At 38.3% G+C, this 14458-nt stretch overlaps 1 protein-coding gene across 2 annotated transcripts in view; it reads right to left on the reverse strand.

Annotated features, from left to right (window-relative positions):
- The window catches only part of ADAMTSL3 (ADAMTS like 3), a 339164-nt gene that overhangs the window by 194519 nt on the left and 130187 nt on the right, over positions 1 to 14458 (reverse strand). For both annotated transcript variants that reach the window (XM_055326615.1, XM_055326614.1), the window contains exon 6: positions 13002 to 13238. In XM_055326615.1, coding sequence (XP_055182590.1) covers positions 13002 to 13238 — 237 coding nt within the window. The remainder of the gene's footprint in view (positions 1 to 13001; positions 13239 to 14458) is intronic.

Consider the following 14458-nt stretch of genomic DNA (forward strand, 5'->3'; position numbering starts at 1 on the left):
GTTCAGGTCTTGATCCTGGGGTCCTGGGATCAAGTCTTGCATCGGGCTCCCCACAGGGAGCCTACTTCTCCCTCTGCCTATGTCTCTGCCTCTCTTTGTGTCCCTATTGGATAAATAAATAAACCTTTTTTAAAAAACAGCCCCCTTCTATCCTCTCTGTTTTTCATTTTGTTTTGAGTCCTGGGCATAGCCCCTAAGCCTCAGAGCAGGGAGTTGCTGAATCACTACATCCAAGGTGTTGAAGACAAAATAAAACTGGAGGGAGTTGAAACCACATCTACAGACTATTCTTTCCAAAATTTCAGTGCTGAAGGGAAGGAGAAAGATCAAATGAAAGTTTCAGGGAGAGGTAGGAAAAGTTCCAAGGAAGTTTAAGGAAAAGCCTGTGATTAAAGATATTTTTAAATTCACAACGGGCTGTCATGAAAAAAGGGATTACATTTGTTCCTTGTGTTTCCAAATGGTGAAAACTACAGGTTTAAGCTGAAGTTTAGTTCAATGTCAAAGAGTTTGAAAAGTCAGAGTTATCCAGCACCAAGTGTTCAACCGTGAGCTAGGTAGGAGACTTTCTGGCGGGGAAACTGGAGAGGGAATTAAATTGTCTGAGGAGTAGCTAAATCCAAAGACTTTTGAGATCCTTTCATCCTTAATGTATATTTTTATAAAGGTGGTAATGAAATATTAATAGTTGATTTTTTTACTGAATGCCTACCATGTGTCTGGCATTATGCCAAGCACATCACATATATCATTGAATCTTCACAGCAACCTGATGACATAGGTGATTTTTTTCTGCCTCTATTTTACAAATAAGGCATCTGAATGTCAGTGAGGTTAAATGACCTGCCAGCATCACACAGCTAGTAAACAGCACCAGTAATGGCCTGAAAATGCAGGTCGGTTGACTCCAGAATCTTAATACCATGGCACACCTTCTTTACCTTTGGTAGCAGTGGGATAGGTCATAGAGAACCAAGTCACACAGGCAATTATATTAATACTTAGCAGCACACGTGGAGCAAATGAAGAATGACTGATTTTGGAAACGCACTTGCATGGTTGGGATTCAATCAATGAGTAACTTGTGTTCATGCAACTTTCTCCAAGGGGAGTAATTCTACCATTAAGTTATAGAAACACTGTTCCCGAGCCAAGCTCTGTCCTCACAATTCATGTCCCTGAGCACTTTGCATTTCATGAGAATGAGAATAACTGTCTATCTGGTCATCCAGAAAGGGTGTGGGCTTAGCAGCTAGGATGGGCTTGTTTTGAAGAGTGTTTAGGGCCTTGTAAGATCTTAGGCAAGCAAACACTTCCCTGAGCACTTGCATTTGTTTCAGAATTTTGTTTCAAGTGACAGTTCATCCAAATCTTACAGCCAAAAAAAGCAAGTGAAAACATCACAGAAAAATAATATCTGAGAAGCAGCTCTGATTGCCTTGTGATTCAGAGGGTATAAGTCAGAATGGCCCTTGAAACCATGGGCCTACTGAATTTGGGCTCTCAGGTCTCATCATAATCAATAATAAGCAACTTCTGAAAAGCTACCCTGAGGTGTTTTCAACCTCTATGACATCTCCGGAAGTCAAGATCTTTAATTGTAATGATTTAAAAACCACGAATCAATAAAACATATCAAGAGATTAACATCTATTAAATAACCAATTTATATATAGGCAGGCATGACAGGGTATAATCTAACAAGACAAGGCTCATGTCCTACAGTGCTAATGAGACAAGCTACACAAAATGTCTGATTTAAACAAATATTTAAAATATATGAGCAGTACCTTTGGGAATAAATACTCCTACATAAATCATCACTTCAGCTAAGGATATTTCACTATTTCTGCATACGGATTCCTAATCAGCTAAAAGAACATAGTATTTAAATAGGCGGCCTCCTCACTCCATATTAAGCCACATAGGAATCTTTTTAGGTAAATCTAATTTAATCTTTCTAGAACCAGTTTTTTGAGTCAACTTTTGTTTGAGATCTCTGAAAACTGTATGCTATATTAGGAAAAAACTCTAGATGTCTGCCTTGAAAATCAGAGTATATAGAGCTACGGTCATCATTAGAGATGTTCTAAAATATGGAGCTTCTCCTTTCAGCCCTGGAAGGAGGATACTTCTCCATCTCCTTAGAAGTTAAGTGTGGTCTTGACCATCTTGGGCCAATGAACTGAATCTAAGTGCCAGTGTCATTTCTGTAAGAAGCTTTAAGGGTCAGTTACTCTTCTTGCTACTGTAGTTTAGTTATTATGTAAAATATGTGTTTGAATAAAACCTCCCTCAGTCTGATCTCTTGATATTCAAAGAACAGAGACCTCCTGCTGACTGATGGTGGACAAGTAGCATTAGCAAGAAGTGATCTTTAATAGTGTTAAGCCACTGAACTGTGGTGGTTGTTGGTTACTGCAGGAAAACCTGGCCAGAGCACAACCTAACCATTAATGGACAAAGCAAGGTCATTAAAATAGCAAGGTTTTTTTTAATTGGACATTTCACATTAAAATCCCAATTTCTGGCTTCTGTTGACAAACAGAAACTCTAACGTGTTTATGTTAGTTGTCCCTTTCACAATGAGCAAGTACATAGTCTCCAGGTCCCAACAGCCCTCATGCACAGCATGACCATATCCGAACACTTTCTGTCTCTGCGAAGTGTGGAGACACTTGAGTTTGTCTAAGCATGACTGTGCTATCTGTGCAAGGCCCCCCTGTTGTCCTGGCTGTCCTCTACCAGAACCGCCTCTCATTTCCCGTTACAAACTTCAGCTACACTTCAGGCATCACAATATGTACAAGGACCATCAGTAAAGTGCAGTGACTAAGAAAACAGATTCTGAGATTAGGTAGCATGGGTCCAAATTCCAGCTCTACCACTTTGCAGCCATGCAATGCAGGAAAATCCCTTAGGCTCTTCAAATCTAGTTCCCAAGTGGGGACAATGACTGTACCTACCTCACACATATAAGGACCTAATACAGCCAGGTGCTTCAGACAATACCTGACACTAAACACCCAGTAAATGTTAGTTTTACTGTAACTACAAAGTGGTTTCTTCATCTACCCAGCTGTCAGGAAATTCAATAAACATGAACAATAAATCAGATTTGCTCTGAGGACGTGCTTCCAACCAGGTCCTGTTTGTCATAAAAATCAGATGTGCAAAGCTGAAGCAAATTTCATTCAGTAGGGTCATCATCTCATGCCGCCTGCTGTGCTCAGATTCACAAAAAGTTATTCCCAGGAGTACAGTGACGGCTCATTTAAGTGAACAGACTGTAAACACAGTTGCAAAAATCATCTGTGGTCTGTGCCAAGTGAACATCAGGGCTGTTTGCTCATCCTGAGGCAAGCAGTGAGAATCCCATGGTTTATTCTCTCCCGTCCTAGCAATCGCTGATGGCCATGGCCACGTTGGACGAGAGAAGGCATGTGTGTGAATGTGATCCTGTTGAAGAAAAGATCTGAGTTCTTCTGAGACTCTCTCAGTCACTTCTGAAGAAACTACATACATTTCTTTTCACCCAAATAGCCTTGCCAAAAGAGCACTCAGCTCTCAGCAGCCAGGGTATCACCTGTTACTGCCTTAAAGAATCAGCTTGCCCATCAGCATCACAAAAATATCACAAAAACATGGGAAGCACACTTTTAAAATGAATGAATTTGGTATTGAAAACCACAGTTTTCCTGCAAGCCCCATCCAGCCTTGGAAATTACTAGAGTAAACTATACATCTGAGATAATGAATATGAAGAGAGGCTGTGGTCAGTGAGCACAGACAGGAAGCAGGGGAAGGGAGCCAGTGCAGACTACAGGCCTCCTGAGCGACAGTTATTGGGCTGGACTCATGGAATGTATTTCATGAAAGAACGGGTTTAAAATAGGACTTACATGGAGAATAATGCCTCCCTTTTATATACTGAAAAGACCAAGGCTTAGAGGTGGTATGAATGAAACCACAGGAAATGAATACATCTGCCACCACTGTCCACTCCAACCATGTCACTGAGATGCTCAAGCTGAGATCACCAGTGGTATTTGTTTGGGCCACATGAAGCAAGTATACTTCCCCCTTAGCCCTCTTGACTTCTCTGAACTATCTGACACTGCTAACTTTTCTTCTTAAACACTCACCTACCCTTAACTTTTTTTTCTCAGTTTTCTATTATACAGAAGTTCTGTCCCCATCAAATGCACTCCGTCCGAAGTTTGCTCCGAAAATGATGGGGCCAGGACTCTGTCACTGGAAATCTGCTTTTTTTATTCAGTCTCCAAGGACATATATTGGCCTTAACCACGATCTATGTTTCTCTATTAGAATTCTCTTCTAAGCTCTACATTCATATATCAACTTCGCTATTCACAGGTACATCAAGCTCAGCATCTTTTCCCATATATTTGGTCCTCACCCAGTACTTTCTGTCTTGAGGAATGGTCTCATTATCTACTTAGTCATCATGTCAGAAATCCAGGCGTCATTCTAAATTTCTTTCTCACTCACCACATCCAATATCATCCAGTCCTAAAAGACCTTAATTAACCTCTACAGTTTGTCATCCCTTCTCCATTCAGCCCTCCTCTGCATACTCTAAGCTCTTGTTAACCCACATTTGACCTTCTATGGTTTGGCCAGACCCTCTCCTCTCCAAATAATCTGCCACATTGCCACTTGAGTGATCTTTCTAATGACAATCCCAGTTAGGCTATTACTTGTAAGATTCTTCAATAATTCCTATTGTAACTTTCAGAATGTTAATGATTAGTTTCCACTTATGCTTGTAACCTCAACTTCTACTGTTATCCCACAGGTGTTTTTCACCTCAATTCTACAGAATGAGTCATTGATCCTTAAATATATCTACTGTTATATCTCTTCACAAGTACTATTCACTCTGTTTTGACTCCCTTCCTCATTCTGGTTTATGTAACTACTACTCAACTTTTCAAAACCTCAACATCAAAACATTACCTTATCCAGATTATTCTTCTTCAACCCAAACTTAATTACTTTTAATGGTAATTCTTCTTTATTTATTTATTTTTTATTTTATTTATGATAGTCACAGAGAGAGAGAGAGAGAGAGAGAGAGAGAGGCAGAGACACCGGCAGAGGGAGAAGCAGGCTCCATGCACCTGGAGCCCGACGTGGGATTCGATCCCGGGTCGCCAGGATCGCGCCCTGGGCCAAAGGCAGGCGCTAAACCAGTGCGCCACCCAGGGATCCCCAATTCTTCTTAATTATGCAAGCAACACATACTCATTGTCAAAAACTTGGAAAACTAAAAAGCATGATTCCACTGACAAGTGATTAACTTTCATTATCATTTAGAGGAAAAGATCAAAAGTGAACTGGAATAAAGATGAACCACTAGCAGCATATAAAATAGAAGAATGAAGTAGTAAGCCTTGATCTTTGGGAAGATTTGTCAATAGCAAACAGCAAATAAGATGGTTCAAGAGTAGTAGAGAAAGGAAGAGACACTGGCTAGGCCACGAAGGGAGAGTGGCTAGTCTAGTCTTGGGGTAAAAAGGTGAAAGTGAGAGGGGAGAAAAGACTAAAATATGAGATACTTGACAGAAGCAGCAAGATATAGAGCACATGGGGGCAAATCCATTGACTACAATATGAATTCAGGAAGGTAACACTGAGAATTCTGGTGCCATAAACAGAAATGAATAGGAATAACAGAATTAACTCATGGATCCGGGTAAGAACAATACTAGCTTATTTGAGGCAGAGGAGGGAGCATGCTGAATTGACAGAACCTGTGGAATCTCCCAGAATGGTCATTAAACTGAACTAGATATGTAGGAGTAGAGGCTGAAAGAGAAATAAAAGAGGGACCAAAATATTTGAATAACTTCTGCATTTGCAAGTGAGTAAACTCACTTGTTCAACCAGTTTTTACTAAGGACCCTCCATGGGGCCAGAAATGGTAAGAATTCTGGGGTATGGGAATGAGCAATAAATGTGTGATTCTTGTCCTTAAAGAACTTACATTCTTTATGGGAGAATGTCATAATCAAATTATCACACAAATAAATATGTAATTATGAAATATTACCAGGGAAGTTAAAAGGTATTATAATAGAATCAGGAAGACTAATTTAGGTAGAGTAATCCCAGAAGCCCTCTTAAGGAAGCAATATTAAGCTGAAACCCTGAAGATAATAAGAGTAACCAGGAGCATAAGTAAAAGGCAGTGGGAACAGCATGTGTAAGAGCTTTCTGGCACTTTGGCAGAAATGAAAAACAGCACAAAAGGGAGAAGAGTGGAATCTCTGAGGAGAGGTCAATAGAAGCTTCCCAAATAAAGAGCAAAAAGAAAAAAAGACTGAAAAAAAAAACCCCAGAACATCCAAGAACTGTGGGACAACTACAAAAGGTGTGGCATGAGTATAGAGGGAATACTAGGAGGAGAAGTAAGAAAGAAAGGAACAGAAGAAGTATTTTAAGAAATAATGACTGAGAATTTCCCCCCAATTAATGTCAGACACAAAACCATAGGGCCAGGAGGCTCAAAGAACACTAAGAAAGATAAATGCCAAAAAGACTACATGTAGGCATATCATATTCAAATTACAAAAAATAAAATAAAGAAAAATCTTGAAAGAAGCCAGAGGAATAAAAAACCTTACCAATAGAGGAGCAAAGAAATTAATTACATCTGACTTCTCCTTAGAAAACATGCAAGCAAGAAGACAGTAGAGTAAAATATTTAAAGTGTTGAGAGAAAAAAAAAACACCAACCTAGAATTCTGTACCCTATGAAATTATCCTTCAAAAGTGAAAGAGAAATAAAGACTTTCTCAGGCAAATAAAAATTGAGGGAATTTTTTTGCTAGTGGACCTCATTCTTCAGAGTAGGAAAATGATATGGGTCAGAAATTTGGATCTATATAAAGAAAGGAAGTGCATTGGAGAGTGAATAAAGGAAGATAAAAGAAAAACATTAATTTTGTTATTTTTAATAGATGCAAAAGATAATAGTTTATCAAAATGATAAAGCAACAATCTGTTCAATTGTGTATTCTTAGGGCAGCCCAGGTGGCTCAGTGGTTTAGGGCCACCTTCAGGCCAGGGTGTGATCCTAGAGACCTAGGATCAAGTACCATGTCGGGTTCCTTGTATGGAGCCTGCTTCTCCCTCTGCCTGTGTCTCTGCCTCTCTCTCTCTCTCTCTCTCTCTGTGTGTGTGTGTGTGTGTGTGTGTGTGTGTGTGTGTCTCATGAATAAGTAAATAAAATCTTCAAAAAAATTGTATATGCTTAGATATGTATATTTGTGTAGATGTATGCTTATGCATAAGTGAAATGAATGATAGCAATGATACAAAGGATACAGAGAAGAATCAGAATTTTGTTGTTACTATTACTTTGTTGCAGGTATTTTCTCTATACCCATGAAGTAGTATAGTGTTATTTGAAAGTAAATTTGAACTAGGTAAAATATATACTGCAATCTGCAAGGCAACTACTAAAAAAGGCAAAAAAAAAAAGTATAACTGATGTATTAAATAAGGAAAGAAAATGCAATCATATAAAATGCTCGATTAAAACAGCAATAAGCGGGATCCCTGGGTGGCGCAGGGGTTTGGTGCCTGCCTTTGGCCCAGGGCGCGATCCTGGAGACCCGGGATCGAATCCCACGTCGGGCTCCCGGTGCATGGAGCCTGCTTCTCCCTCTGCCTGTGTCTCTGCCTCTCTCTCTCTCTCTCTTTCTCTGTGTGTGTGTGTGACTATCATAAAAAAAAAATTTAAAACAGCAATAAGCAGAAAAACAGTGGACAAAAGAACATAGAATAAGGGTAACAAATAGAAACAGTAATAAATATGGTAAATATTAATCCAATTGTATCAATAATTACTTTAAACATCACTGACCTAAATGTACCAATTAAAAGGCAAAGATTATCAGAGTGAATCAAAAAACAAGATCCAGTTATCCATTGTCTACAAGAATCCCCTTTTAAATAAAAAGACATAAATTGATTAAAAGTAAAAGGATGGGAAAAGACATAGCATGCTAATTAATCAAAATAAAAAAAATAAAAAAAATAAAGCAGGAGTAGGTATATTAATATCAGACAGAGCAGACATCAGAGCAAGGGAAGTTACCAGATTTAAGAGGGGCATTTATGTAACAATAGAGGGATCAATACTCTAAGAAGACATACAGTCCTTAATATGTATGTGCCTAATGAGAATGTCACAATGCATAAGGCAAAAACTGATAGAACTGCAAGGAAAAACAGATGAATCCACTACAAGAGTCAGGAGAATTCAAAAGCCCTCTATCAGAAATGGACAGATCCAGGGACATCTGGGTAGCTCAGTGGTGTCTGCCTTCATCTTAGGGTGTGATCCCAGAGTTCTGGGATCAAGTCCCACATCAGGCTCCCCACAGGGAGCCTGCTTCTCCCTCTGCCTATGTCTCTGCCTCTCTCTGTGTGTCTCTCATTAATAAATAAATAAAATCTTAAAAAATGGATAGATCCAGCAAGGAGAAATTAGTAAAAACATAGCTGAAGTCAACAGCATCATCACAAAAATTGGATAGAATTGGTATCTCTTGACTACTTCATCTGAGAACTGCAAGATGCACTTTCTTCTCAAGGTCATGTGGAACATTCACCAAGATGGACCACATAAAACACATCTTAATAAATCTCTTTAAAAAATGGAATCATACACCATCTACTCTCAGACCACATTGGAATTAAACTAGCAATAAGTATCAGAAATATGGCTGGAAAATTCCAAAATACTTAGATATTAAATAGCATACTTCTAAATAACATGAGTCAAAACATCTCAAGAGAAATGTTAAGATATTTTGAGGAAAAATGAAAATACTATTTGTCAAAATATGTGGGATGCAGTAAAAGCAATGCTTACAGGGAAATTTACAGCATTTAATGCGTATATAAGAAAAGCAAAAAAATTTAGAATCAATAATCTAAGCTTCTACCTTAGGGAATTAGAAAAGAACAAATTAAATCCAAAATAATAATAAGAAAAATAGTAACAACTAGAGCAGAAATCAGTAAAATTGAAAACAGGAAATCAATAAAGAAAATCAATGAAACCAAAAGCTGATTTTTAAAAAGATCAATAAAATCACAAGTCTCTAACCAGGCTAACTAAGAAAAAAAGAAGATATAAATTACTAATATCAGAAATAAAAGAGGGGACATCACTACAGATCGCATGGATATTGAAAAGATAATAAAGAAATAATATAAACAATTCTGTGCCTACAAATTTATTAATCTAGATGGAATGGACCAATTCCTTGAAAGACGCAATCTGCCAAAACTCACACAAGAAGAAACAGATAATCTGAATGGAATTGTTCCATTCCATTTCTTTCTATGAAAGAAGTTTAACCAATAATTAATAGCCTTCCAAAAGAGAAAGCACTAGGCCCAAATGGATTCATTGGTGAATTCTACCAAGCATTTAAGAGGCTATACCAATTCTCTATGATCTCTTCCAGAAAAAAGAAGAGAGGATACTTCTTAACTCATTCTATGGGAATTGCATTATCCTGAATACCAAAAACGGACAAAGATATTACAAGAAACCTACAGACTGATATTTCTCATGAAAATAAATATACTAACAAAAATTTTGTACAAGAATTATATGGGGAAAAACTTTAGAACTCTGATGAAACTAATAAAAAAAGAACTAGATAAATGGGGAGATATTCCACCTTTGTGGACAAGAAGACTCAATGTTGTCAGGATGTTAGTTCTTCTCAATTTAATTCCAAGAAGTTATTCTGTGGATACTGATAAACTGACTCTAAAGTTTATGGAGCGAGAGGGAAAAGACCTAGAATAGTCAACACAATACTGAAAGAGAAGAACAGTGTCAGAAGACTAACACTACCCAACTTCAAGACTTAATACAAAGTTAAAGTCATCAAGATAGTGTGGTATTGGCAAAATAAGAGAAATAAATTAATGTAAAAGAACAGAGAGCATAGAAATACATTAATACAGTCAACTGATCTTTGGCAAAGGAGAAAAGGGAATAATATGGAGAAGAGATCATCTTTTCAACAAATGGTAATTAAATAACTGTATATCCACAGGCAAAAAAAAATATCTAGGACAGACTTAAATCCTTCACAAAAATTAATTCAAAATTAATCATACACCTACATGTAAAACAAAAAACTACAGACTCCTAGAAGATAAAATAGGAGAAAATCTAGATAACCTTGGGTATGATGAGGACTTTTTTTTAAAGATTTTATTTATTTATTCATGAGAGAAACAGAGAGAGAGAGAGGCAGAGACACAGGCAGAGGGAGAAGCAGGCTCCATGCAGGGAGCCCAATGCGGGACTCAATCCCAGGTCTCCAGGATCATGCTCTGGGCTGAAGGTGGCACTAAACTGTGAGCCACCTGGACTGCCCTGATGATGACTTTTTAGGTACAGTACTACCAAAGGCACAATGCCTGGAAAAAAATAATTGTTAAGCTGGATATCATTGCAGTTAAAAGCTTCTGCTCTACAAAAGACACTGTCAAGAACGTGGGAAAATGAATTATACTGGGAGAAAAATATTTTCAAAAGACTGTTACCCAAAATATACAAATAACTCTCAACAATCGAAAACAAACAACCCAGCTTAAAAATGGGCAAAAGAGCTGAACAGCCACCTCATTGGAGAGGATTTATAGATGGCAAATAAGTAGAAGAAAAGATATTAAACATTATATGTCATTAAGGGACTTGCAAATTAAAGCAATGATGAGATGCCACTACACACCTAATAGAAGAGTCCAAATCTGGAAGAATGACAACACTACTGCTGCTGGTGAGGATGTGGAGCAATAGAAAGTCTCATTCATTGCTGGTGGGGAGTGCAAAATGGTACAGCTGCTTTGGAAGACAATTTGGTACTTTCTTATGAAACTAACCATACTCTTAGCATGATCCAACAAGTATACTTGTATTTTCCCAAATGTGTCAAAAATTGTGCCATACAAAAATCTGCACATGGATGTTTAAAGCAGCTTTATTCTAGTTGCCAAAACTTGGAAGCAACAAAGATATCCTTCAGTAGGTAAATGGATAAGTAAAATGTGGTCCATTCAGACAATGGAATATTACTCAATGATGAAAAGAAATGAGCTACCAGGTCATGAAAAAATATGGAGTACTTAAATGCACACTACCAAGTGAAAGAAGTCAATCTGAAAAGCATACATACTCTATGATTCCAACTATAAGACATTCTGAAAAAGGCAAAACTATGGAGATGGTAAAAAGATCCATGCTTGCCAGGGGTTGGCAGGGAAGGCAAGGATGAATAGGAAGAACACAGAGAACTTTTAGGGCAGTGAAACTATTTTGTAAGATACTCTACTGGTAGAAACAGTCAATAAACATTTGTCAAACCCATGGAATACACATCAGCAAGGGTGAACCCTAATGTAAACACAGGTCTTGGGTGAAATGTGTCAATGTAGGTTCATTGATCATAACAAATGTATCACTCTGGTGCAGGATTCTGATAGTGGACAGGGTTATACATAGAAAGGGGCAAGGGATAGAAGGGAATTCTCTGTACCTGCTACTCAATTTTGCTGGGAACCTAGAAAATTAAGTCTATTTTTTAAAAAGGGTGGGGAGGGAGTGAAAATAGTCCAGAAAGAGCCTGGAAAGGCAAGCAAGGGTCGCAGTTACCACATCAATGCAATGATAAGTCATTGAGAGATTTGAGTCAGGGGAGTGACAAACTCTTAAAATGAAGCTTTCTTAGGTTTTTTCTTAGGTTTTCTTAGGTTTCTCAGCTGCTGTTTGGAGAGTAGACCTGAGGAGAACAGTGGTGGAAGCTGGGAGATCAGAGGAGGAGGCTAGCAATGCATTTTAGGTCAGAGTTGATGGAGGCTTAGACCAAAAAAGAAGTCATGCAGACAGAAAGGAATGGTGGATTCAATAAAAAGACTTTTGAATACAGAATGACAATGGATTGGCTGTATGTGTTGAAAAAGGAGAATCAAGGACTCCAAAATTTTGCAGTAACTGGAGGCCATTTTCTAGATGGACAGATGGAAGAAGGAGAAGCTACTTTGAAGAGCAGGAACATGGTTCAGCTTCGACTATGAAACGTCTGAGATGGCTGGTGGTGCCCAACACTTGGTAGGTGATTGAGGTGTCCACTTGCTCTCATTCATACTGTTTTTGTTATGAGCATAATTGGGTATGGAATACTAGACATAATTCTTTTAAAATATTTTTCCAGAGATTAAGGAATGGGGGTGGACTCTCATCATCTCCCTGTCATTCCCATTCTATCTCAACAACCTGTCACAGTGCCCTGAATCCTCATACCCACTGCAAGCTGGGGGAGGGGATGTGGGGGATGTTTCAGTTACATGCATCACAGTTTTGCAAACCCCACTCTGAAAAATATACTGGAATGCATTTGTGCTAAGTTTTTAATAAGTAAGTCATTGCTCTCAAAGACCCAAAATAATAAATTCATTTTAATAAAACAATAAGTTGTTAAGACGCTCAAAGGACCTTTTGACACTACCATTCCAAAGTAGTGGTTCTCTAAATGAGGTCCTTGGACCAGCAGCATCAGCAGCCCCCACGTGAACTTGTCAGAAATGCAAATTATCAGGCTCCAGCCCAGACCTAACTGGATCAGAAACTCTGGGAATGGGAGCCCATCACCTTGTGTTTTAACCAGTCCTTCAGGTGGTTCTGATGTCCCTTCAAGCTGGAGATCCAATGACCCAGAGGAATCCTAAGATGGTATTTACTGCAATATTTTGATTCTATGTAGACAAAGTTTACACTTTTTTAAATAAGTAAAACATAACTTGAAGGCAAGTAACACCCTCTACAATATTTTTTACATGAAGATGATCAAAGACAATATTTCATTTACATGAAGAAAAGTCTCTTTATGGAGAGCAAGCATGGCAAATGAACCAGGGTATGGGAAGCAGGTGTGGCTCACCTGACAAATGCCACTGATGCACATGTCCAAGGAGTCTGTGCTGCAGCGAGTTCCATCCAGTACCTTGGGGGCCAGCTCCACAACCAAGTTTTGTCCCCGTGCATGACACTTGAGTGCACAGGGGGCAGCAGGATCATTATACCGAGGAAGCCATTCATAATAACGCCCCTGATATTGGACATCATTGTAGGCAGAGCACTGCTGGGCTCTGAAGTCCTCTGCATCAGGAGGGCAGTCCTGGAAGCAGAGAAGAAAGGCCACAAGCACATCACCCAGAGAGACAAGCCACGGAAAGGCTGAACGAGTTTACAAGAGTCTCAGGAGACCAGACCCCACCAGGGATTCACATCATTTCTTCCCCATATTTAAATGCTCTCTCTTCACCATCTTGCTTCTAATCTTCCCAGGTGACTCCAGGTCTTTATATGGAATATTAACTATCATCCATGCCTTCAAGGAACCAATTTAATGGGAAGGACTATTTGTCCCTAGGTTGGCCCCAAACTGTTGTGCTTTGTGAGAATTTGTTTCTTTGTTTCTGTTTTTGTTGTTTAATTCATGTGTCTTTCTTCCCTTCTGGCCGGGCCCCCAACCACTGCTTTTCTCTGGAACTAGGTGCCTGCCTTCAACCTGCCAGAGGATGGAAAGAGAAAGAAAACAGAGCTCGTTCAAATTCTGTCTACAACAGCAAGGAAATTCTAAGTAAATGCTCTAGGGAGCTCTCATAATAATAGTAAAAAGTGTTTGTGCAAGTCTTGATGACTCAGAAATCTTTTTACTTAATTACTAATCCCTCCCATCCGATACTTCCAAAGCTAACAAAATATGACTTTACTCTTCAAAGTTGGGTACGAACTTCCCAATTGATGGGAATTAATTAATCCTACACAAACTTCCCAATTAAAGAAAATGGATACAGAAAGGCAATATATTATTTTATATTTTTTCTTATTACAAAAGTAATCGATGGTCCTTATAAAACCTTTGGGAAATAGTATCTATTTTTAAAAAAAGAATAAAAGACAAAGATTCTTGTACCTAAATCTTCACACAAATCCTTGATAATTCCCCAAAAGCAAATTTCTGGTAAGAAAATTTCTGAGAAAAAGGGTGTGTTTCATGAGCTTTTCAAACTATTGCCAGATAGCCCTCCAGATATTTCCTTCCTTGTTATCACCAGGCTCCCTAAATTCCCTTTTTCTCAATCTCTCTTCTCAGCTTGGATATTATAATTTTCTAACATTTTTCCAATCGTGTTGAATAGAATTTCATTATTTTAATTTATATTTTCTTTCCTTTCTTAGGTTTGATAGTTTTCATGTATATTTGCTTTTTGCTAGTTTTAACAACTATCAACTTTCCTAATAAGGTTATCAACTCTTTGCCATCTGTACTGGAAATATGTTCCCCATTTGATTTTGATTTGGGTGCTTTGAGAAGTCAAGAAGCTTTATGTT

Source organism: Nyctereutes procyonoides, unplaced genomic scaffold, assembly GCF_905146905.1.
Source record: "Nyctereutes procyonoides isolate TBG_1078 unplaced genomic scaffold, NYPRO_anot_genome, whole genome shotgun sequence".
NCBI lineage: Eukaryota > Metazoa > Chordata > Mammalia > Carnivora > Canidae > Nyctereutes > Nyctereutes procyonoides.